The 25,555-nt window shown below is 38.3% G+C and overlaps 1 protein-coding gene across 2 annotated transcripts in view; it reads left to right on the plus strand.

Annotated features, from left to right (window-relative positions):
* The first annotated feature begins 9,282 nt into the window (after positions 1–9,282).
* The window catches only part of BMP5 (bone morphogenetic protein 5), a 58,654-nt gene continuing 42,381 nt past the window's right edge, over positions 9,283–25,555 (plus strand). The window contains exons 1-2 of one of the 2 annotated variants that reach the window (XM_085324859.1): positions 9,283–9,507; positions 10,115–10,482. In XM_085324859.1, coding sequence (XP_085180985.1) covers positions 10,233–10,482 — 250 coding nt within the window. In that variant the 5' untranslated portion in view covers positions 9,283–9,507; positions 10,115–10,232. Of the gene's footprint in view, positions 10,483–25,555 lie in introns of both variants that reach the window. The other variant, XM_085324858.1, reaches the window with a different exon arrangement.

Genomic DNA, 25,555 nt, shown 5'->3' on the forward strand with positions numbered 1-25,555 from the left:
CAACTCTGATAATCTCCCCGGTGGGTAGGTGGTCCTTGGGGGAAGATGGCTGAGTGGTGTTTGTTCAAATAGCATCACTCTGAGGCCAAACTGAGGGAATAAGGGAGCTGTGAGCAATATTTTTTAGCCTAGTCTCTTCTGTACCCAGTATAAGCCAGACTTAGAAAAAAATAAATTGGAATATATATTGTTCTAGTCCTGGGCTGTTTTGTTTTTCAGTTTTACGTGTTAAGCACTTCTACTGATCTCACATCTTCTATGTTTCTGTCTGGCTCTAATGTTGCAGAATCTTACATTAGACATGTGCTTACCTGCTAAAGTTTGTTTGTGTCAGGGTCCATTTCTGAATCTATTGAATTACCACTACTGGTTTTCCTGGACAAATTAGATATACAACATTTATGTGCATGAAAAGAGCCAATGCCTCTTGTAGTTGCTGGCTGTGGAAAAACACACACCCCAGCAACACTAAGCTAAATGCAAATAAATCAAGAAACAAATGTAAAGTCTGAAAAATTACAGGGCATATTTATAACATAAACTGCTACTGGTGGAACGGAAAATGGTTTAGAGTGGAGAGCTGTTTGCAGCTGGCTGCAACCTCCGCGCCGTGTACGCAGTGTGCAGCACCAAGAGGTGGCAGCATTCCATGCAACATCCTCACGGAACAGCTATCGCTACCGCGCGCGTTTCTTCAAGCTCATCCCAGCAAAACATGCCTCATATCTGATGCTTTTCAGACCACTGCATACTCTGATTTTGCTCCAAAGACGTACAATGAAAGGCATTGTATGCATGCAGAAAATAYTGTTTAGGATCAAGGAACTGAAATTCTCTGTAGAAAATGAATTCACCTCAACTGAGACAACACACAGCAGAACTTACTGAGATATGCTTTTCAAAGCAGTGTAGAGATGTTCTCTGTGTTATTGTCTCACTTGATAGCAGAACCTGTATGTACTTGTCTAGTGCATTAAAGGAGGCCTAATACCTTTGTAAATATAGAACCTACTTTCCCATTTAAGGCCTGTGTGGTATAGAATAAGGCAGGTAACATATATACTATAGCTTTATACTTCTCAGAGACCTTAATTATAAACCTTTCCTGGTTACAGATAAGAGGAACAAAAATCTTAATTAAAAAAATTATAGAACAATCACAGTCACCAAAAGATAGTTAATAAGGACCTATAAAATGCATGCAATCTTCYAGTCAACAATATAAAATTTATTTAAAATATTTAACAAAGAAAGACTACTAGAGGCAAGAGTCTCTTTTACAAGAGTATCCTGGCAATAGAGGCGGCATAACAGTCAATTATTACAAACAAAATCCAGGTTTCTTAATTAAAATACAAAATACTGGCTCTGCTGTGTAGCCTGTAATAAGTTATGTCTTGGGAAGACTGTAATTATGCTGGCGCCTGCTAGTGCCGCCATAGTTAAGTCTGTCACCATTTCCATTATAAACCCCATTTTTAAGCAATTTATAACTTAACCATAAAAAATAATTTTAGACTGAAACTTGGCAAAGAAATTCTTAGACMAAAAAAAATTTTCTTTTTTTTAACACAAATAATCTGTTTGATCATCTTTATGTTTTTTAGGAGAGCACTAAAGAAGCCAGAACTTTTATGGTTTTGAGGCTTTCTAGCCATCCTTTAACATAAACACTGTTTCTTTTTTTTCATCTGCATCAAGAATATCCTTCATTGCTTGGAAGCAGAGGATTTTAGTCCTTCGAAGATCCATAAATATGTGAAAACAAACTGCATGATTCTTTACAGAAGAGGTGAATTATGAAGTACAACTAACATTGAATTGCAATGGAGAAATGAGAACAAATGGAGATTAGTTAATCCTGGGCCACAGAAGAAATCATTGCAAAATGTTTCTGTCTTCTAGTTATATTCTCTGTCCATTAAAATCTACAGCCTAACTGTACATACCAGATACCTTATATACGCCTAGATATGCTTGACACGCAGCTATATGCCAAGAAGGCAGCACAGCCAGTGGGCAAAGACTGACGTTGGGCAGCACCTTCTCATGGTGGAGGAAGGTGAGGCAAAAACCCCAAGGGCAGCCCATGTTGGAGGAAGATGAGGCAGAAGCCACCTCACTATCTCATAGAGAGAGCTGAGGCCAAAGCCTTTGCGGCAGACCCTCACCTCTGTTTGTTCACGGGGTGCTTCTGGGGGGATGAGCAGAATATTTATCCAAAAGTCACATTTTATTATCCTGTAGAAAGTTCTCAGTAATTTGTCCCTGTRCATGTTTTATCACTGAAGGATGATAAGAGGAAAATGAGCATAGAAAATACTGGGCATCTGCTCTGAAAAATGACTGTAAGAAGGTGCACTTATGTTGTTGTCCCCCCAAAACAACAGTGGGACAACCCTGTCCTCAGGCTCTGCTGCAGTAAGCTATACCTGCTGAGCATTACAGATGGAACAACAAATTAGGTCAGTCATGTTCCCTGTGTATTATCCTAATTTGACCTGTGAATAAACAAAACTTGGTTTATTTTTATGTTCCAAGGCCAAGTTTCTAGAGAGACACATGCTTTTCGATGACTAGTRCTGAATGACAAATAGTAAAAACCATGAAAATATCATTATGCAACCACTTCCCAAAGGAAAAGATTGTTCTGCAGTACCAGTCTGCATCTGTAGTTGTCTTCTAATTTACGTGATTTAACTCGAATTCCTGCAGGAAATACCATTTATTCCAAATTAAAGATCTTAATGCTAAGAAAGGAGCATCAAAGGTTGTATAGAAATGAAGCAGAAAGGAAGGTCTGTTTGTGTATATCATGTTTAGACTATGGTGCAATTTTAGATATAAAACTTCTGATGTAAATTATGCTCTTCTTGCCTGTGCCTGTCTCGTGAARAGCATGGTTTATCCTATTAAACATCAGACAGATCCTGTTTTCAGAACTCTGCCTACATGAAGGAAAGATGAGTGGCTAAGGCAATCCTTCAATATACAGATTTTAGTGTGAAGAAGGTAAACACTTTCCCATTTTTTTCAGTTTTTCTCAGCTGTAGTAACAAAACACTGAGAGAAACAAGTGGCKTTTTCCAGGCCAGCAGTGTAGACTGGCTTTTCACTCTATTCCTTTACTTTTTTTAGCTTAACAAATTCTGACTTGAATTGCACTGTTTGGAGTAGTAAATTTTAGCAACTATTACCTATTGTTGATTAAACGAATTTTATCAACTATGGCAAGATGTAAATATTTTGTAATGTAAAGTCATTATGTGCATTAGAAGGGCATATAGTCTAATGATAGAAATTGAGGAAATTAGTATTTTATTGTGAACACTTTCTTTGACTTGTGTTATGCCACCATGTTGCTTTTGTGTTTTGCCTGATTCAATAGACCCAACCCCGGAGACTTCACGGATTCTCGTGACGTGTTCACATTCTTGCTCATCACAACGCAGCTCAGCTCCTGTCTTGTTTTGATTCTGTTCTTGTGATGAGAGGATACAAACAATGTCCTTTCTGACTGAGCTAGCAATAAAATAGTGCCAGCAGAATATCCTTTTCTAATGTTACTGGAAAATTCAAGAAGTACCTAGTGTGATATTGCTGACTCTTATTTGACTCTGAATTGTCCATTTTCCTGAAAATGCTGTTGTGGAGAAGGCTTTACAGCATTTTGCCATTGAGTCATTGCCAGTTCCTTAGCTGGATCTGGACTGCTTCCCTGATGGATGACCATGTCCAAAGAAGTCTATGTAGAAAGAGCAGTCAGCATGTAACAGATTTTAGGATATGTGCAGCCTTACAATGGGCCTGTGCACATCCTTTTCTTTCGCAATCCTCTTTGAACAGTAAGAGATGACTGGTCTCTGAAGGACTGCATGATTCATTGTAGAACTCATTTAATTGAAAGTACTGGAGCAGCAGCTCCTCTTTTACTGCCCGAGAGGCCAGCTGATCCCTTACAAAAGGGGAAACGTATTGCTAAACAAAGGAAGTCATTTTAAAAGAAAAAAATAACATCTGTCTACGGATATGTGGGGAGGGAAAGAAGAAATATGACAGGCAGGAAAGGGGTAAAAGAAAATGGAGATGGTTGGGGGAAAAGGTTTAAAGGTTAAAAAGCTGAAAAGAAAGGCCATGTGGGAGCAGAGGCAAGCAATTCCAAGCAGTAGACCAAAAGGAGAGAGAGGTAATGGGAGGAAGCATAGGAAAGAGAGAGAGAGAGAGAGAGCACATATAAAACAAGTCACAGGAAAAAAGAATAAAAGCAAAGCTGTAATTTGCAAAAGGAGATTGAGAGACTGCTGGATCGCACAATTTCCAGTAGAGGTGCTAAAGCCACAGCTATAGAATTTAGTGAAAAAATGCTCATGGGAAGAAGCAAATCCCAAATTGAGATAGATGAGTATTTCAAGAAACAAAAAGTATTGCAATGCAGCTACTTGGCGGGTGTCAGTTTATGAGCAAAGGTATATATATATTTGCATTTAAAACCGAAAGGCAGCCAGCAAGAGCTAGAAGAGGTTTCCTGAGAGAGCACTGGGGACAGCACTGGCATAGCAGAAAGTGCCTGTGGAAATGCTGCAGCCAGAGAGCAATCAGACTAGCAGGTACCAGTGTGCAGCTGGGGCACGGTAAAACCCTGCTATGAGCTCAGCCAAGAAAAAGCTCCTTAAAAAGTGCTATTCTTTCCTACTTACAAATGTTGCTCTTGTCCAACTATTTTGTGTTTGCCTCAGTGTAGTTCCTCCTTTTTATTTTTATTTTTATTTTTTTTTGGATTATATTAATTAATTGTAAATTTTGTGGTTCACGTATTCCAAGGAATATGTGTGAAACAAGCTTTCCTTCTTTTTTTTCTAGTCCTTGAACACAATAGGTTAAAAAAAGTCTTTAGGCACATAACAAAATTACTTTTCCGCACTTGCTTAAAGAAGAGTATATTTTTAATGCTGCAGATGATTCCGTGCTGATAGCTTTACAACGTTATGTTTGTAGTATGAATAGAACAAACTTCACAGATGATTATACTTAAAGCTGGAGATCTTTCTGTAAATTTTAAACAAAGTATTCTCTTAAATACTGTCTATAAAATGCCTGACGGCTTACCTCCTAGGCTGATCTATGATATTGCCTGAGTTTTTGAAATTCTGGATGAAAAACTCTTGTGCTACAGGAAGCTGGTTAGTAACTGAATAAATAGCACTGTAATCTACATATTGAACACTTCTACATAGTGGGTATTGTTTTGCAGTGCATTCTTCTGCCTGGAACATAAAAGACAAATGCTTTCTATGTATAATGCTAAATGATCCCCAGGAATATGTGTAACGAGTATCAATACTGGGTAAAACCCTAATAGGTTTTCCTAAAATTCCCTGCGGTTGAAGAGAATTCAGCACAGCTACATTCCCATCCTGCTATAAAATTAAATAAAGATCAAATTTTGAACAAATTTTCTATTCCAGAAATGGTAATGTTTCTGTATGCAAAAATGATTCCCATCTTTCATACAGTAATTAACAAATGTCATGAGATTATTCTGAATAAAAAGGGGTTTGCATAGATATGTTGCCTTTAAAAATAACATAGTCAATGTATATCTCCAGCTGCCTATTTCTTCAGCTATTCCTATCAGTTTTCACATTGTGTCTATTACAAGTGGAATTCCCCTTGCATTAGGAAACTTAGCTTTGAGTGGCATGGAATAATATGTTTGTGTCTCTTCTACATGTGTAGAAGAATACAACCTTCACACAACATCCAACTCAATTAAACTAGAAAGTAACTGAGTGAAAGATGTCTACGTATTTGGTTAATCTGGAACACAAACACATACGTATAATAAGTGGGAATAATCATACGTATACCTCCTGCTGGCCATACCATTGTAAAGACCCTTAAATGGTGGCAGTATAACAGGTACACATACCTGTCGTGTCCGTGCAATGTTTGTGCCCCAGGAAGAGAATGGAAGATTTGCTTTCTTTTTGCTGGGGAATGTCTCGTTTTAACTCCTAACGATTTTCCTTCTTTCACAAAACATTTTCATAAAAGTCTCTTTCTCCATGTACTTCTTGCATCAACAGCCTTGCACATCTTTAATCCTGCGTCATCTGGTCATAATATTGATCTGAATGCCAGATTTGGTGGTCATTAAGGGGCAAAGAGCTAGCAAGATCATCCAACTTGCATTTGTAGATATCAGATTTAGACTGTAAATTTCTCGAGGTGACTCTACCTTTTCTTCTATTTTGTACATGGCAAACAGCTACAGAGAACCGTTGTTACGGCGAAACACCTGCGGCTACTGCGATATCGAGGATCCAGTAGACTGCTGCCTTCAGTAGCCACTTGCTGGTTTTATTCTGGAGTAGTGGGCAGTGCCCATAAAAACAATCACACTCACTGTGATTGCTATGGTCTGCTGGATAATTACAGATTTTTCCCCGTTGCAGTGTTAYGATCTGCTGGAATCTGAGATAGGCGAGATCCTGATTCCCAGGTTTCATTATTTTCCTTACAGTATTGGCTTTAATACTGGCTAGGGTGCTGAACTCGCTCTGAATTCACTCGTCGTACACGTGTATGCCTCGCCGTTTAAGACCCTGGTGCAATCGCTTCCCGCCCCCCGCTCGCAGCGGTGCCTGCACAGGCTGTGCTGCGCTCCTGCCGCCGCGGCCCGAGGCTCCAGACGCTCCGCGGTTACACGCTCCTCTATCAGCTCTCCACCCCTAACGCCAGCTCACTCTCGCCAGCTCACTCTCGCAGTCATTTTAGTTTTCTAACAACTGGATAAGGACCGGTCAGGTGATTTCCTACTTTGCTTCCAGGTTGAGCACCTGGGAAAGAAAGCAGGTCAAGCAGCGCGCGTATTTTCTACTCCGGTATTTCAGTTTTAGACGCAGGGCAAAACTGGAATCTCTGAGTCTTCTTATTCAAATCCCTGGTTTTGATTCTGGGTCCGCATCTTATACCAACCTTAGCTGTTATTTGGATTTGACTGCGGCTGAAAACAGTATGAACATGGCATTTCTTTCACGTTTCACGCAAACAACTGAATATTTTTTGTTGCAAAATTAGAAATCTAGACCTAAGGTGACTTTGAAACTGAACCTAAACTAAATCCAGATATCTGTGCCAGTGTATTTTTATATATTATCAAATAAAATATCTTGACATGCTTATATTGTATATCATATTTTCCTTTAGAAGCCAATTTACCTATTGGAAATATGAAGTGGGACCTATTAGCTACCATGGGTTCCTTTCATTTCTTTAGCAAAGGCTTTTAATTTTAGAGCTGACTGTATCCTATGTTTATAAGATCGCCACATTAACAGTGGTTGTTTATGGAACAGAGGTTTATTACAAAAGGATATTGTATTTATACCGATGAAAAATAGTTAAAAGCTTTAATTTTTAGAAGTTCTAGTCAAGGATGGCTGGTGACTCAGTTTGGCTCGATTACTGAAAAATAAATCTATTGTATTTAGGTTACATGTTTGGTTGTGGCTCCATCTGAAAATGACAGGAGCTGTTTTCCTCAAACTAGCTTAATGTTTTCTTACTCTGATGCTGCCTAGAAAGATGTTTACAACAGAAACGCACCCTGAAAATTGAGGGCATTTTTGAGTTTTTAAACGGGAAAAGGCTATCTAAATGTATACTTCAGACACTCTAGTGGGATAATGTAGGAAGTTTCTATTGCTGGATGTACTGATGAGCTGAGGACTTAAATCCTCTGAGCAATCAATCCACTGGCTTTTATGAATGCTTAGGGAAAAAAGGAAATATACTGCTGGAAAAGAGAGGAAAAAAAAAAAACGGTTACAAAATATATGATGGCCTAATTCAAACAAGACATATGTATAGTAAGCTCTCATATACGATTACAACTGTTTAAGTAGGACAAGTGAAAGCAAAACAAAAACAGGAAATAATAGTTTTCAAATGGATTTAGAGGAAAAATCTCAATGAAAAAAGAAAACATATTGTTCTTCCATTGACTTTTGCTATCTAATCTTAACTAATTCTAGTGCTAATTCAGCAAGTCTACTCCTTTCTTGGGAGAAGCACTGTCTATTATGCATGTTGATTTATGAGAGACAATTAGCTATATTTTAATGATAGCAGAACTAGCCTGTAAATGTAGACTAGGACTCACAATATATGAGAAAAGCTCATTTGTACTTAATATATTAGATAAATTGTTCCTGGCTTCTTAGGGTGTGATTATACTTGCTGTCACACTCCCAAGTTTACTTAAGTACTGTGATTTGCTGAGTAGGTGCTAGTCATGTAAGGGAAAACCCAGCGGGACACGTTTTATATACTTGTTTCTTTCCCTAACGTCACATATTTTGTTAACTTTTTTTGTCCGTATTTTCTCTCCTTCATCAAAGAAAAGTCTCCATAAGACTTACGGCAAATACAGAAAAATGATGGCAGATAATGTGAACAATATGAAATTTAACACTGTGATTTTGTTTTAGTGARAAGAAAAACACAAGTTTATGGCTACCCTAAAATTTTTAGCTGAACCTTAGTGTCATGCACAGCAATTAAAAAACAAAATCTATTTAGTATTTCTTATTTCTTGAGTTAAGCTGTTTCTTTCTCCAGTTAATAATAGGTTGTGGGATTAAATCTTAGCTTTTGATATTTACTGAGAAACGTAGTGTAGCGATTTATGAGTCAAAATGTACTTTGAATAAATTATCATTGCAAATTACAGTTTATGAAAGTTGTGACTATAACTATAATTATACCACCGGCTGTGCACAATTTGAGATCTTGCCTGCTGAATAAATTTATTTTCTTTCATATTGCATTCCCAACATTTTTAGAAAAGAGTAAATTGAGCCTAACTGACCAAATTTCCTACAGAGGAAAAGGTCACCTTTATTTGCTAAACTTACCTAAAATATAAACATTTATTGAATTAATGAGATGCTATTTTAGTTTGTTATGAGAGTTTCATATTCAAGTTTATTAACTGTAGACTCATTGAATCTTTTGCCTTACGCCATGACTTTAGTTATATGACCTAAAATTGTTGAAGTTAAAATTAATTGTTTGGATATTCTGGAAGCTGTCTGGAAAAAGACAGTCGACAGCCAAGTTAGGTTTATTATTGTAAATTGGTGATGGTGGCGGGGAGCTTAAAGCTTTGTCTGGCAACAGAAGGGTTAAGGACTTTTTTGCTATACCCGTTTCAAATTACAATGAGAAGCCTCTTCTTTCCCAGCAGGGTTGTGCTTACATTAGTCTTTAGATCTCTCTTGAAGAGAGCTGTTATATTTGTGCCTGCTAGAGTTGGAAATAACAGTTAAGGAGCTGCAAAAGGGTTGAATGGATTTACAGAAGGTTTTTTATTTTTTCAAGTTAATTCATGGCAACACATTAATTTGATTAGTACATGCTTTAGAATTACTTTACACTAAAGGGATTCAAAAGATGTTAAAGTTATCACCAGGCTGCTGGACAAATTTATGTTGCACCACCAAGGTACAGATCAAGACAAATCTGTGACTCAGGATTTTATCTTGGAAAGAGCGCAAGGTGTACGAAGAACTCAGAATAACAAGGGAAGATAACTCTGGGAACTACAATGTGTCAGAAGAACAGCTCTTGCTAATACTGCTCCCCACCAAAGACCTGGTTATCTAAGGTTGATATAGGAATGTCTAGGTCAGCTGACAAAATACTGGTCTTCTGCTGCATAAATGCAGAAAAAACGATAACAACAGTGGAAAATTGGAAGTCTGAATTTCAGCTTTCTTAGAAATAACTGCAACCTGACACATTCCATAATATTTTAACAGGGTGGGGGGAAGCGAAATCACCAAAGATGTTATGTTTAGAGATGACATTGACATGAAGAATAGGTAAATTTTGTTTTTCAGCCACTGGGAAAGCAGACCTCATAGGAACTCAGAACAAGTAGGAGAACGATTTTTTGTTGTTGTTGTTGTTGTTGCTCTTTTTCCTTCTCAGAGATGAACCTAACTGCGCTCAAAGCTTTCGTGGGCTTGCTGTGGAATTGCTGGGCTCTGGCGGGTCACGCACAGGGAGGGTTAGGAGACAATCATGTCCATTCGAGTTTTATTTACAGGAGGCTGCGGAACCATGAGCGAAGGGAGATTCAGAGAGAGATTCTCTCTATCCTGGGTCTACCTCACAGACCCAGACCATTTTCACCAGGAAAGCAGGCTTCTTCTGCACCCCTCTTCATGCTGGACCTGTATAATGCCATGACAAATGAAGAGGAGACTGAGGAGCTGGAGTATTCACTAAAGGGATCAATGGCAGGGGAGAGCAGAGGGATACGGAAAGGATACCCTGCCTCTCCGAATGGATATTCGCGGAGAATACAGTTGTCTCGCATGACCCCCCTGAGCACGCAGAATCCTCCCTTAGCCAGCCTGCACGACACCAACTTTCTGAATGATGCTGACATGGTCATGAGCTTTGTCAATTTAGGTATGTCTAAACTTTTTCGTTTCTGCTCTGTCTGACAAACTGTTAGCCTGATCTTGAAGTCCTTACAGAGGCAAATCTCTCAGCTGGAGCCCAGCCTGCTCCAAGCCAGCAGGATTGGGCCCTGGTAGCTGTGCCACTGCTAAAAGAAACGTTGTACTAATAGAAAAGTAGCTACGTTGTAGGTGGCCAAGGAAAAAGATTTTTCTCACTGTTTATATAAAGTCAGTTTCTATAACTCCCCTCTGCTGGCTTCTGTTTTCTTTCTTTCATTGATGTAATGAAAATTCTAGCCTTAGGCCAACTAACTCCTTATTTTTTTAAATCTCAAAAAATCAAACACTTATGCCTATTGCTAGGTTAATTCACGCACTGTTTCGTTTAAAGCCTAGACATGAACAAATATCACTTGTTAATATTTTAAAGACTAGAATGTTATGAAAAGGGAAAAGTTAAGCCATTTCCGAAAAAAGAGGATTTCTTAGGTCATTTAGTCTTTTTCTTTTCCTCTTGGTAAGTCAAATTTTTATTATCTTTTCAGCTGAATGGCTGGATTTTAAATAATCTGTTGCTGTTTCTTTGTTATTTCTATTTAATAACCACAGACTGCTTTATTAAATTGCCGGGGTGCCTAGAGTCTGTGTTGATTCTAATTTTCTATGTCATAAATAAATTAAATAACAAACAGAATATTAAACACCAGAAACATGCAGGCAAAGAATGCTTTTGAAAATGATATCAATTCAGATACGAAAAGCTGATAAAACTACATTATATTAGCTTCTGAGTGTTAACATGCTTACCACTTAGATTGTGATTGAAAAAGCAGTTACTGATTTCTTTAATGAAAGGTAACTTATGTCTCATTAAGAACGTTGCAAATATTTCATTAAATGTATTTATGATTTTTATAAGTATTTCAAATGCTGAAAAGCTCAAAGGATTATCTAAAAAATGTCTTTTCTTCATCTGTATAGCAAGAGATTGAGTTGAAAATGTGAAGTTTCTCAGTAAGCTTGTACAAAATGTGATAAAGTCTTGCTTTCCGGGATAATACGTTCTGTAGAAACTTTTTAAACAATGGCACATGTTCTGAAATACCTTCAGATTATCATACGCATTTTATGCCTTTAAAGTCTACCAGGTCTGTAATCCCTGCAGCAGGATTAAAAATGTTTCCAATCACTAAACTCCTCAGCAAATAGAATTTGTAGGAAAATGACACTCTAGAGTTTAGCTGTCATAATAATAAAATTACCTTGCATTAATTATTTGGCAGATTAAAAGGTGTTCAATTCTGAAGTCTTTTTCTGTAGGAGTAACATCTGTCCATGACTCTAAATGCATTTGTTTATTGCTCTTACTCCTGAAACAGAAGAGTTGAAGAAAATGAAATCCCTATTTTTTAAAAATGTGTTCCTCATCCTTAAAAAAAAATGTTAGGTATTACCTGTGTGTTACTTTAAAGTTATCAGCTGCATGGCTCATTTCACCCAGAGTATCTGGAGTCAGCTGTACTTAAAATGGCAATGTTATAAAGGAAACTAGGAAATGCTCTGATCCTGAGCACTAGCCAAGGCCCCGATCCCACGAAGATTTTCCCCATGTATCCCCAGGCAAACCCTCAGTACATATGTTGCAGACCAGTTCATCAGTGGCACTGACGACTCTGTGCGTGGGACCTCGCCTTTAATTTCTAGAAATGTCTTTGGTTTCAAGAGACCTTCTTACAGTGCTTATGTATAAGTCCTTGAAGGATCAGTGTCACATATGTGCTAGCCTGATCCTGCTGCGCTTTCCCAGGCAAAACTCCTCTCGGGAAGAAAGCAAGTTCCGACTGAGTGTCTTACCTTGACCAGGAAGTATTAAATATTTGTCTCATTTTGTTGGGAAGTCTATATTCCTTTAACAAAGTATTTTTAGGAAGTCAGAGCGCATCTTTCACCTTACATTTCTAAATGTAAACTGAGGATCAGATATTTTATTTTTCTAGTAATTACAATTTAATAGAAATAATTAACTTACAAAAAATATCACGTAAATATCAGGTTTTGTTTATCCTCTATAAATTTAAAATGCGTCTTAGCACTAAGTGAGACTAAACTCTAAATCACTTTAAATCCTCCTCCATACATATTGGTTATTGTGGTTTCTCACACATTCTGCCATGTAACGTTTGTAACAAATATTGATGACTAATATAGATTAGCTTCAACATTTTTATTAAACAATCCTATGTTTCAGTATAATTAACATCATTATGAAATAAATCATGGAAACAGGTAACCCTTTTATATGATTTATACAATATAAGATCATGACAGATGAGGGCAAGCTCTTTTAATATGCAAGGGGGAAAAATATGCTGTGATAAGTGAATGCTAACACCATACCCTAAAATCAATAAATGCTGATGCAGCACAGTAATAACTCAACTCGTTTTAGAACTGAAGCATCCGTCAACTTGCATCAAATTAATCTGCTCTGAAAATAGTATTCACCATGTTCAAACTTGCACACCATTAGTTACATAAGGTGCAATTATAAAGCTTTATTAATCATCATGATATTTTAAATTGAATCTTCTGTATATAGTTGTAGCCAGTTATAATAATTTAAGACTTATATATTAAAACAAGATGTGTATCATCTGAGATATTTGACAAGAATTATTAAGCATGACCCTCAGAAAATAAAACTGAATAAACTGAAAATTATAGTAAAAAATAAGCAAGGACAAATATTTTTTATTAAATAATGAAAATTGAAACTTATATGTTAATTTCAATAGAAATCAGCCTCTCGGTGTTGAAAATACCTCGCTTTCAAAAACAAATTTAACAAATGCCATCAAGGGAATTGTAATTATAAGTCTGTCAAGCAACCAGGGAGAAAAACAAGACTGCATTTATTTCTCATGAAGTTAAAATTGTAAACACCTGCTCTTTATACTGGAACTTATGCCACAATTTCCAGCTCTTTCTTTCTTGAATGATACAACAAGACAGAGGCTATGCCGTGTCCTCTATTTTGTATGAGACTCTGCGCATTGGCCGCTCTCCATAAACACTGATGATTGTAACAGAAGAGTTAACTGGGGTTGGTCCAGCAGTCAAAGAATAAATCCTCCATTAAATACACTGGGGTTTTCAAAGATTTGATTATATCACCTACAAGTTCAGGACTCTGTTTTCTTCACCGGGTGTTTTTTTCTCCTGTTGTTGTATTTAAACCAATATAAACCCTGTTCCTCAGAGAGCAGACACATAGCACTCATGCAGTCCTATTCACTTTCTTGCTCACTCCGAAGATAGCTGGGGAAGGACTTTGTGGACATAAATGTTAGCATTTCCACTCTTCACCTCTCACCAGAAGAGTAGGATTTAATAAAAAAAAAATATATGACCAAAACTCAGAGGAACAGTGAGACTTTGCATTTAAACATTTCTAGGAATGAATTTTCCATGTACCATCAAAGCAATCATTAGCTTACTGTATTTAAGAATTCCTTCACGTGCAGTTCAAATGTTCGGTACTTTCATTTGTTTACAACACATATGTAATTTTTTCTCTAAATAGATTCCTGCATTTTCTAAGCAACAGTTTTCTTTTTCCTTATTTTCCTATGAATTGACCTGACCTCTTCATATGATAGAGGTGAAAAATATGAAAGTTTTGTGTTTTTCTTTCTTAACATATAAACTTAATTTTAAAAATGTCAGAGTTGCTGTAAAATTTATGTCTTTGACCTGCACATACTAATTTGAAGAAGGATATGTTATTATGAAGATTTTTTAAATGCACCATGAAAAGTCACCTTTTGTTATTTAGGGCTTTTTGGGATAGTTTCTGCAACGTTAATTGAAATAATTATCAAACCACACCCACTCTGATCTGTTATTAAGACCTTGAAATCAAAGGAAATTTTGCCTGTTTGAGGAAGACAGTTCATATTTCTCCAGCTTCTCCAGCCCAAGTTTGTACACTGTCTTGAAGACTGTTTTTCTTTAAAACACAAGTCACTAACAAAGTACGCAACTGTATAATGTTTACAGCCCACTGCCTTCATCTGAGAATGCTCATGTGGTAGAGAACAATTTTTGCAGAACTCTTTCAAGCTACCTATTGTGTGTCAATCCATACACAAATATATGCACAAATAGATTTTTATTGCATAAGAAAGATAAAGGATTCCTAACTACCTTTAGGTCCTGAGCATATATAGTAGCTAGTTTCTTAAACTAAACTAATTCAGTTTCTACTGCCTTCCTCTCACAGCCAACGTATCACCAGCAAAGGATATGGAGTGCTAAGCTATAAAATGTCAGGAATTGTGCAAGTGGAGCTGGTTTTGAAGTATACAGGCAAAAAGGCCTCAGAATTATTAACTTCTCCATTCTTTTAAAACTTTGAAATGACAACACTTTTTTTCTCTCTTTTTTTTCTTTCTTTCTTTTCCACTCAGTTTTAGATGTTGCTGTCTTAATTTTAACCTTAAATAAGTGAATTTCTTTGGCTATGGTGAAGTTTTAGCCCATAAAAGGCTGACTTCTAATGAAAATATTGACACAGTCTTAATTGAAGTGGTGGAAATAGTGCTATTATCTTGTGTTAGACAGAGGGATTCTATTAGAGAGATAAAACTTGTTAAATAACAAATAGATTGCATGTCTTTATTTGTGGAGTTAGATCAATACTGAGAAAAAATGAAAAAAACACTATGAAGATTTGGCTACTCAAAGTCAATACAATGGTATTTCTTACTCTTTTGTTTAATGTTTAAAATAAGTTAGATCAAGTGTACCTTCATCCATTGTACACCTTAGTGGCATCTTAAGATGCTAAGATTTTTTTCGCTTTRTAATATTTTAATTACCTAGCCAGTGAGCAGAAACATTTTGTTGTGACTTAAGTACGCTAGGTACTCAATCAGGTATTAGAAATACCTAGTAATAATGAAATCATTCTCTATGAGCAAATTAAATGGTAAGACAGCTTTTTGCAAAATAGGTTATTTATTTCCGGAACAGAAGAGCTTGACTCATGGGCTAATGTTTCCAAAAAGTCCTCACCTAATCTTAATAATTCATTAGACAGTTTTAACCATTTTTGTGCAATGACAGAGCAGGTTGTTAGGAACTGTTTTTGATTTCAAGTATGAAATTTTCTGCATATTCCTTTTTGGAATTACATTACATTTCTTGTTTCATAGCAAAAGATTTTATATTTCCTTTGAAATCTCTCATATTACATGAATTTTATGAACTATATAGCCCTACCTCTACATAGATTTGTGTGTGTTCCATAAATATCATCTAACAAAATAATGTTTTTATAACTGTCATTTTTTTTGCCAAAGTTAACACTTTACTTCCAAGTAAATTATTGTATCAGCTCAGCCAAAAAAATGTCAAGCTCTCCATTAACTAGGATATAAAACTGTCTGACTTTCTTTGCCGATAGATTTGAAAGCAACTGTAGATAGCTGAAGAAAAACTGATTTAGCAGATGGTTGGATGTGCATGGTGAAAAGCTATATATATGTGTGTGTGTGTGTGTGTGTGTGTGTGTATGTATATATATATAAAAATATGTATTATTATTATTATTTTTCCCATTGGGAAGAATAACTGACCCAGTTCCGCTTCTTTTTAGCATGTGTTGCTTTCCAGAGTAAACACAGACTTTGGGTGGGGTTGTGGGGATTGTATGTATTGTACAGTACATATTTTCCCAGGAAAACACAATCTCACAGTGACTCTGGCTAGCTATGAAAGGGAAAGAGAAGGGTTTGTGCAGCCTCACTCTGTGCGGAGGATATTAGGGAGGAATAAGCCCAGCATAGACCACACGGAGATTCGACCAGTTCTGCTCCTAAGCCACAGTTTATTTTTTTCAGATAACAGGACAACTTTGGCACGTATGGGGTCACCCACATTTATTGCTTCTATTATTATTTTCTCTGAATGCTAAATTATGTAAAGAATTTTGCCATGGCTACCTGCCTACTGGCTGCCTGAGTCATGGAGGTAATTGCGGTGCGGGCAGGTCCTTTTTCTTCCCCTTTTAGCCATGGCAGATCCTTTGAGCTTGCTCTCCCGGGCCCACAGGCCAGCAGCGTTTCGCAGAAAATTGATTGATTATAGTCCGATCATTCCAGGTGTCGTCTGGTGTTTCCACGTAGCTGAGGATGAACAGTTTATGAAGTGGCAATTGCAGACTCCAGCTAAAGAAAGGCTCCCYGGGGCTTCGGGAGCGCTCTGGCTGCTACCAGACTTTGTAATTATTTCCCACACTTTTCTCCATCCTCTCCCGCTCGTCCTTCCCCTTGTCTCCAGCCCCCTCAGCCCAGGCAGGGTCACTGAACTTTAATTTTGTGTCCATGTCAGTTGGCTGCAGACGGGATTAGAGGAAGAAAAGCGGCGACAACAGGAGCGAACGGAGGAGACAGCCAGAGAGGGAATTAGAAAAGGGGCGAGAGGAAAGCGGCAGAGCGCGGGGCGCCCCGTCTCCGCGGGCCCGGCGAGAGCGGGGCCGGGCCGGCACGGAGGCGCGCCGGCGCGGGGCTCGGCCTGCTCCTCCGGGCCCGACGCGGAGCGCGGTGTTGCAGCCCGGAGAGCATTTCGCAGCTCGACAAAGTCACAAAAGCGAGGGGAGCGCAAGAGCGAGCTCAGGATGGCAGGGGGGAGAAGGTGTATGCAGGCAGAAAGAGGGAGCGCGAGACAAAGTGGGAGAGAACAAGATAAAGTTGAAAGAGAAGTGTGGAACGAGCCGGGGTTTGGGGTCCGTTCCCTCGTAAGCCGTGCGGGTGAAGGGAGCAGTTCTCCCCACAGCCTCTCACGGCAGAGCAACTGCTTCGGCCTCCCCAACCACTCGGTTCCCCGGGCAAACCTTCTCACCGCTGCAAAACGAAACGGAGCCCCCCGCCACCCACTGAATGTGCGTGCCGGGAGCGCGCAGGCCGGCTGCTGACGCTCACGGCCATAAATAACGCAGAAGTTAGCTTTTAAAAACCACAGGTTAAAGGATGAGGGCTGCCATGACGCACACGGAGGGGCTGAGATCAGAGGAGCAGCTAAGAGGGGTTGGAAGAAACAATGAATCCCCTTGTTCGGAGTCGTATTTATGAGTGCTCCGTTGCACCTAAAGTTCATGTTTTACTGGCTAGGCCATGGGGTTTCCCCATTTGCTCATCTCTTAAAATAACACCCCTGGTTAAAATTTCCTATAAAACATAGAAGCGCGGCAGCAGGCAGAAGCTGTCAGCCCTGACAACTAGATTATTTAAGTTTGCGGGTGGGGTCCGCAGGAGCTGGTTTGTGTTTTGTACTGAATTATGGATTTGTTTCTACACAAAAAACCGACTATAAACCCAGCAGAAAAAGAGACGTGTTACAGTTCAGTTCTCTACTCAAAAACTTCCTAGGGGCCACTACTACTGAGAGATCCTCCAAAAGGTGAATCTACGTCTAGTTTTCAGCTCTTCTTGGGCAGCTCTCCCAGTGCAACAGATTGAGAACTTGACTTTATCAGCCACTATTGCAATTCGGTGGCATGTGCGGTGCCTTACCAGAGCGTGGCAATTATCAATGGGTCAGAGCCGAGAAAGCCAGCCGGGAGAGCTGGCGACAGTAAATGCCGTATATTCATAGCGGACAACCAGCGGCTTTGCACAAGGAAAATTCCACCCAACCACTCTTTTCGGAGGCTGAGGAAGGCCTTAGGAGAAAGACTGATAGGAATTCGATGTGGTGAAATTTCTAATAAGTAGGTTTATCTTCTAAACATTTAGTAATATTATCCATTTAAACGCCATGAGAACATGGTCTCTAAAATTCCTGTGTAAATTGCATCTATCAAATGAAATTTTTGTTGTCCTAATTCTCATATATTTAACTGTAGTCATACTAATGCAGTTGTATTCATATTGTCTGGAAAAGCTGTAACCACGATCTAGTACAGTTATTAGAAACTGATAATAATTTTTCTGTGTGTGTTAATTTAAAATATCCTCTTTTTAGAAAGTAATGAGGGAAAATAGATGGGACATTCAATTACAAGGTACTGCCAAATGATTGCAGAAAGACATTGTGTTGGACTTTGATGAAACTGAAGAGTGATTTATTACTAGCATCAATTTTGGAAGTAAATGTACTAATTTTTGTGCTAATGAAAGGAGATGAATGAGCAGAGACACTAAATGATTTATGAATTTGGTTTTGGAGCACCAAAGTAGGTGCCTGAGTAGAAGGCACCTAATTGCACCTGCTGCCTAGAGCCATGGCATGTTCCTGGTATATTTTGCAAAAAAAGAGCTGGCTAAGAGAATAAAAAAGTGAATGAATAGTGGGGTGAATGATAAAACCACAAATGCACCACGACAGTTGTAGCCTTTTTGGCAATTATGAAAGTCAAAATACAGCAGGAAGATTATGCTGCTGTCCTATCCTGTTCTTTGGGAACATTGTCCCCAAGGTTACTTCTGCCGGGGTATCTGTCAATGATTACTATCTAGTAATCCCAAAATTTAATCTGCTGCTTCGAAGCAAGTAACTTTGCTGTACTGTGCGTGAAATGCTGTGCAAAGGTCTTGCAGTGTGTCTGTCACAGCTCCAGCGTAGCTATACCTGAAAGTCAGTGAATGAAATGTCTGAGGTACTAAAAAGAAAAAACCTAGAGAGACTTGGATAAAAGTGAAACCAATGTGCCTCAGCTTCTCAGTCTGTAAAACAAGAAAGGGCGAATACCTGTGTGTTCATTTCACCTCCTGTGCTCTCCTTCTGTAGGGAGRTGTCTTTTTAATTTGTACTTGCAGAGTACTAGAATGACTTTCTTCCCTTGTGGCCTCTTCTTCTTCTGTCAGTGTGCTGTAAAAGATCTAGCTCCTGAGAACCTTATAGGACCTTGCATTTCCTCCTGGTGATCTCAAGTATTATTTTAAAAAGGCTTCTATAAACTCTTGGCAATAAGTTTATTTGTTGTTCTTGAGACAGACAGTTGTGCATATTTAAAAAGAAAAAGAAGTACTGGAATTCAAGCACCAAAATTCAAATTTGAGTCTTATTGCAATGAAGAGATACTATGTGATTGGTTTAGCCCGTGTTCTTAAAGTACAGAACTGTGTGTCTCTGGAGCGTGTGTGCAAGCATATCAGCATGTGAGCATGTCTTTGTCTATGTAATATAGAAAGCATGTAAATCTCTTCAGTTTTAGTCATTTGGATTTTTTCCCTCTTAAATCATGATATTCTTTCCCATCAATACTATGTGGCTTGAGCAGCCTCGACCTTTCCAAGCTGCCTGTTTGGACCAGTGTTTATCAGATGACCGTTTGACCTCCTTGTTAATTGTACTTAATTGCATCCTGTCGTAACATTTTGAAATAAGGAGGAGAGTTTATGGATCTGTTCCAACGAGYTGAACACTAAGAGAGCAACAGAATTCAGCGGTATGAGGTGCTGAGTAATCTCCTAGTTAGCTCAAAAAAGAGTTGTTCTTTGCTTAGTTAACTGCAAAATKAGTTCTTTAAGCTCCTCCTCTTCCATTCATGTTCCTTGGTATTTCTGAAAATAAAACCATACCATTTTCTTTGTTCTGTCAAGGGCATCTTCTCTCTGAAAAAAAGCACGGAGCTTTCTCTAAAGACATCAAGGAAGGAGTGAGAGGCCTATCAACAGCACTGCAAGGGCTGAAGTTCGCATATGATGACATAAGAGATGAGCCTCTGTCACCACAAGCGATCTCTCTGTGGTTTTCTGAAACTTCAGAGTTCCTTATGTTTCTTCCCTAAAATTGCTGGTTCCCATGAGCTTACTGAGAGTTGCATAATATTTGTTATGAGATTTTCTAGGAATTGATGATTTATGGGAACATCTGAGCTTTCATTAAAGAGCAGCAGTTATCCCCTGCAGTTGCAGCAAAATAAAAATGAAAACAAATCAATATCCACARACAAATGTAGTTCTTCAAAACAGGCATCCTAAATGCTCAGAAAGCAACTTCAAACACTTCATATTTTATAATATTTTTCATGTAGTTGGCRGCTATGTTGAAGGACATCGGATTGCCCATATTGCTTCTCTTCTTGCTGAAGATTACATATATGCTTCCTCTGTTATTGTTGTTCCACAGCTCACTYGGCAATAAGTTTGCAATAAGTTCAATTAAACTTGATTTCCTAACATGAAAGAACAAAAAAGAAGGAATAGAAGCAATAAATTAAAAAGGGAGTGGGTTATATAGCATCACTTCCCTTTTTATTTTGTATATAAACATATATATATATATATATATATATATATATATAAAATTTCCTTTTCTTACGTAAATAATGCAGCTCTACTGATGTCAGTAGAGCAGTGCTGATGAATACCAGGTGACGATCTAGTCCCAGGACTGGAATTGCAGGACAAATGAAAACATCTTTAATTTCATTTTGTCAAAACACAGATAATGAGGCTTATTGGAGAATGAAGTGAAATGGGAATTAAATAGGTCTGTGASAGTAAAACACCCATAGCTATGAAGGTACTGTAAAAGGTTTGTCATCCAGCTTTAGTCATATTCTAGATAGAAAGGAAAAGGTGCTGGKAAACTCGAGTCTGATATGGTACTGCTCATGAATGGCACTGTGAAGTGAACAGTATTATTGCAAAAGTTTGAAATTTGTACTGAGTCTTTGAGGTAGCAAAGGCCAAACCTATGGTTTAGTGACATACAATTGCATTTACATATTGATTTAGGTTATAAGCAATATATTTCCACTATTTTCGTTTCCCCATWATTGTGTTCCACTATGGCATGCATGCATTTGAAATGGGTGACTATAAAGGCTATGCTCACTTGGATGTGCTTGGAGGTGATGTGTACAGGGGGGACCTAAGATAAAAGAGGTCCATCAGCTGAATCAAAGGAACAAAACGGACACATGCATGACCTGAAAACTTGGCTCCATGACATAGAATAAGTTACGAGAAAAAGTCCAGGCCTGTTCATCCTGCGTGTAGACTGCCATCTGCTGCAATACAAGATGGAAGCTTCTTCTATTTACACTTTAATAACGCATCACTTTGGGCCAGTAGATGTGCCGTGACCTYCATTAAACCTTGCTGCTCCAGCTTGCCTGTAGGCTTGTCTGAAGTGTGCCCTGGAGCATGCTCTGGTCAAAATAGGAATGAAAGAAAGTCCCTAAAAGAAGAGACTGTGATGCTTTCTGTTTTGGGAATGGGCAACACGTGGTTYTAAGTTACTTTGTAAAGAAAACCAGGCCTGTCACCCAAGAACAGGGCAGTAGTCACTTCTAGCCCTAGTAGAAACAAAGGTTTAGTGCAAACAGCTGCAAAGGCTGATGYAAAATAAATGACAAATATTCTTAATAATATTGTATTTTAATAATTGCATGTGAACTAAAAGCACAGTGTTAGTGGCCACTGTCCCACTCCCTGCTCGTCTTTACCCCCTGCTCAAAAAGACGTTCAAATTTTGTCTGAGGTGCTTCAGCTCAGTTAKTAGTAGTGGAGCATCAGGAAGTCATCTTCACTGTTTCAGAGATTTGTTATATTGATAGATAGATGCATGGATATTATGTGGGTAGGTAATTTATCCAGGAACTAAAGTGTTATTCCTATGAAATATTATATCTATGTGCCCATGAGAAATGCAATTCCCAGTGGAACAACAGTGCAAACACAGGACTGGTGCAAGCATCACAGAGAAGGGAGCTTTCACTCTTGCCATAGTCAAGATGTACATTTCTGTGCCAAGTATCATGTTTCTTCTTTCTCCTTTGGAAATTATTTTCATCCTCTTTAAGTCATTTTAACATTCCTGTGCCTCTCTCCCCCAGCCTGTCCAAAGTAACAGGAATTTGCCTATTGTGAGGGGTCACCACCCATTTTTGTGTTACTTAGAGCTAATCTGAGATCTTCCATGGCACAAATATTTTTTTTGAGGAGACTGCTTTGTTTTTCCTCGGGTGGCRCATGGATAATGCTGAGTGGCCAACACAGAGGACTTTTAACTTGCTATCAGTTAGTGAGTTTCTGCACTGAAAGAGGGTTCAAGCATTTTTTAAACTGAGTAAGCTTTAATTTAAGTTCCTTTCAGGAAAAAAAAAAAAAAAAAAAAAAGGTGTTTGTTGCTTCCCAGTGAGGAGACTCATTCCGTATGGGATACTATATGGGTGAAATATCTTCTCCTTGTGATGAATAAATTGTGATCAGAGTCCAGACTACCAGAGCTGCAGAGGAGAAGGTTCGACTTGACTCAGTATAACAAGCTGTTAAAATCACAGCCAACTCCCAAACTGACTGTTAAAACCTGCCTTCTGGAAGTGCCCCTCCTCACCACGACTGCCCGCTGCCCTGGGCCCCCTTCCTTGTGCTCCCATTTGCACCCAGACGCGAGGTCCGGGAGAGCCCAGCGCTCCTGCCCCTCTCCCGCCTCTGCCCCCAACTCTGCTCCCCTTCCCCACTGATCAGGGTCACCCAAGCAGGTGGTATGTCGTTGGCCAACAGCAAGTATGCGTAGCACACACCTTTAAAATAAGGGCTAAAAATAAGAGAGGATTAAATTCCAATATCTCTGTATTTTTAATTTTTAAAGTGTTGATTTGATTAGTATAATGATTAGCCCGGTGTACACTTGTGCACGCAAAGTATACATTTGAGAAACTCCTAATTAARGGGGACCATACTGCCATTTCAGCAAAGAATATGGCCTTAGAACAGTTGTTTTTGAAAATGTGCTTATTTAATATCCTATATAAAATATAATGCATCAAAATAACTTTTAAATTATTGTATATCATAAGAATTTTTCTGTTCTCTGAATGAGGTGTTCTTGAGGGTTTTCTTCTACATCGTTGTTACAGCTTGACTGATTTTGCTGAATGTTTGGTCGGAGTTAAACGTTTAGAAAATAAAATGTAGCAGGGTAGTGGTAACTGCCTACTCAGTCTCAGGTCTCTGAAAGATATGTTGTTGCATATATTCTGCAACAGCTTCCATACTTCAGTCAAATACAGTTTATTGTAATATGTCATACGCTTGTAAATCTGAAGTGAGTGTAGTACGGGTAATGCTAAAATACTCCAATATGAGTACATGTTGAATAGAAAATAGTGCATACCCAGCCATATCCGGTTAGGTGAGTAGAAACAACTTCTATGGAAGCTTTTAAGATAAATTGCACTGTGGGAAACGGATGGAGATTATTAGACAATGTGTGCAAATGGTAAATGGTAGAGTAACTTGCCACCATTTGGTGGGAGTGAGTAGAGGGTTAACATGAGAATGAGCTAAGAAGATGTGGGAAGACAGAATGTGCCTTAATGTTTAGCTTTTACTCCCCTGTCAGTTGCCCTATGATGATATATACCCTTTCACCCTTCTCAGAAGTTATGTTCCATCTGTATACTTTTACAGTGTCAAAACAGTTATAACTTACACCTATTTTCTGACCGTTGGATCCCAGAGGTATAAGTTTTGTTCCTATTCGGTTGCAGCTGAACCCAAGAGGGATTTTTTTTTTCTGTCATTTGTTAACCTTGAGGTTGTGTTGATCTGACATCCTGACTTTCACACACAGTCAGAAACCTGGAAATAATTGTTAGTTTTCTTTGTGACAATTTGTGATTAGAGAAAAACAAAATGAAATATCAGAAAAAATGGAAGACTATTGACAGACAGCATCAAAACGTACTGGCTGTGTCAAAGCTACAGCAAAGCAGACATCAGTAAAAATGCAAATTAATAGCTTCAGTCATGAGGTGAAAGGATTGGCTAATTTATCTATTCATTAGCCCAGAACTACCTAATATAGTAATCTTTGTTCTAATCTAGTCTATTTATTCAAGTAAAGATATATTTTTTCTTGATGAAACTGAATATGACCAAAACTCTAGTGGACAGGCATTTTCAACAAAGKTATTTGTGATTGTGCCTCTGCAACACAATGTAACTTAAAACAATGAAGAAATCACAGAGTCCTGACTTGTTTCTTTCAAAATAATAAACTCCAAGCAATCTCTTCTTCATCATGGGCCTCCACAACGTTGGTTATGATACTTCCTTCCTATGGCACATATTATGACGCTCACAGCACAAATTAAGTTCCTTTGTCACTGCTAGAAGCAGTGGTTAGCTGAATTTTAAACTGTTTTAATTTAAGGAAGAGGATTCAACTGAGATTCATCCTGCTACTCTAAGTAGAATTCAAAAATACCATATATGCAGTATATCTTTTGTTGTGCTTTGTGCTACAGCTGTATATCTGAAGTGAAAGTCTTGCATTYGAGAGGTTGAAGCTCATTATATCGTACAAGCTGGAAAAAAAATTAGACTTTGAGGAAAGACTTTGTCAACCGCCTTTGATATTAGGACTGTGGTAATACTCAGACACACAATCGCATAGTTCACTTCCAAAACCCTACTACAGCAGGAATTAGCCAATCATTTTATTCTGGCTACTCATTCCCACTGTTGCACTGACTGGGATCAAACTAACATAAGAAAGGCTGGGTGCCGCTTTTCCATTCCTTCAGTCCCACCGACCGAAGCTTTCCAGCATTTAATTATTATTGGAGCAGCTGCAGTATAGCACTTGTTTTGACTTGTCGAGCAATTGCATTTGACTTGGAAGACACWGAGAGGAGTAATTTGAATGAATAATAAGTTTACCAATGAACTTTTCAATAAAACCATTCACATATGAATCATGTGASCAGCAATTTCATTAAAACACACATTTTGGCCCATGATACTTTAAACAGTGTAAGGTAACAGGAAGGCATGATAAGTAGTCTCATTAAGAGCAGAACATCTGGCAGGTTATGCCTGAGAAGGCAGTGCTCAGTCAAGCCGCTTTGGTCTCGACATTTCCTTAGGTCTGTGCTTATAAAAGCTGTTGGTAGACACAATCATACTGTTCCTCCTAAGGGTGTCTGATGAACAATTTTAACTACTAACTGARCTTTGATTCTTAAAATAAATCAAGGGGAAGGGAAATTTATCCCTTTATACATTTTTTCTTCTATTTTACCATGTCTTTGTAATTTCTACCATTATTTGCCTGGTTGG

Source organism: Rhea americana, unplaced genomic scaffold (assembly GCF_003343005.1).
Source record: "Rhea americana isolate MKP2758 unplaced genomic scaffold, rheAme1 scaffold_94, whole genome shotgun sequence".
NCBI classification, from domain to species: Eukaryota; Metazoa; Chordata; class Aves; order Rheiformes; family Rheidae; genus Rhea; species Rhea americana.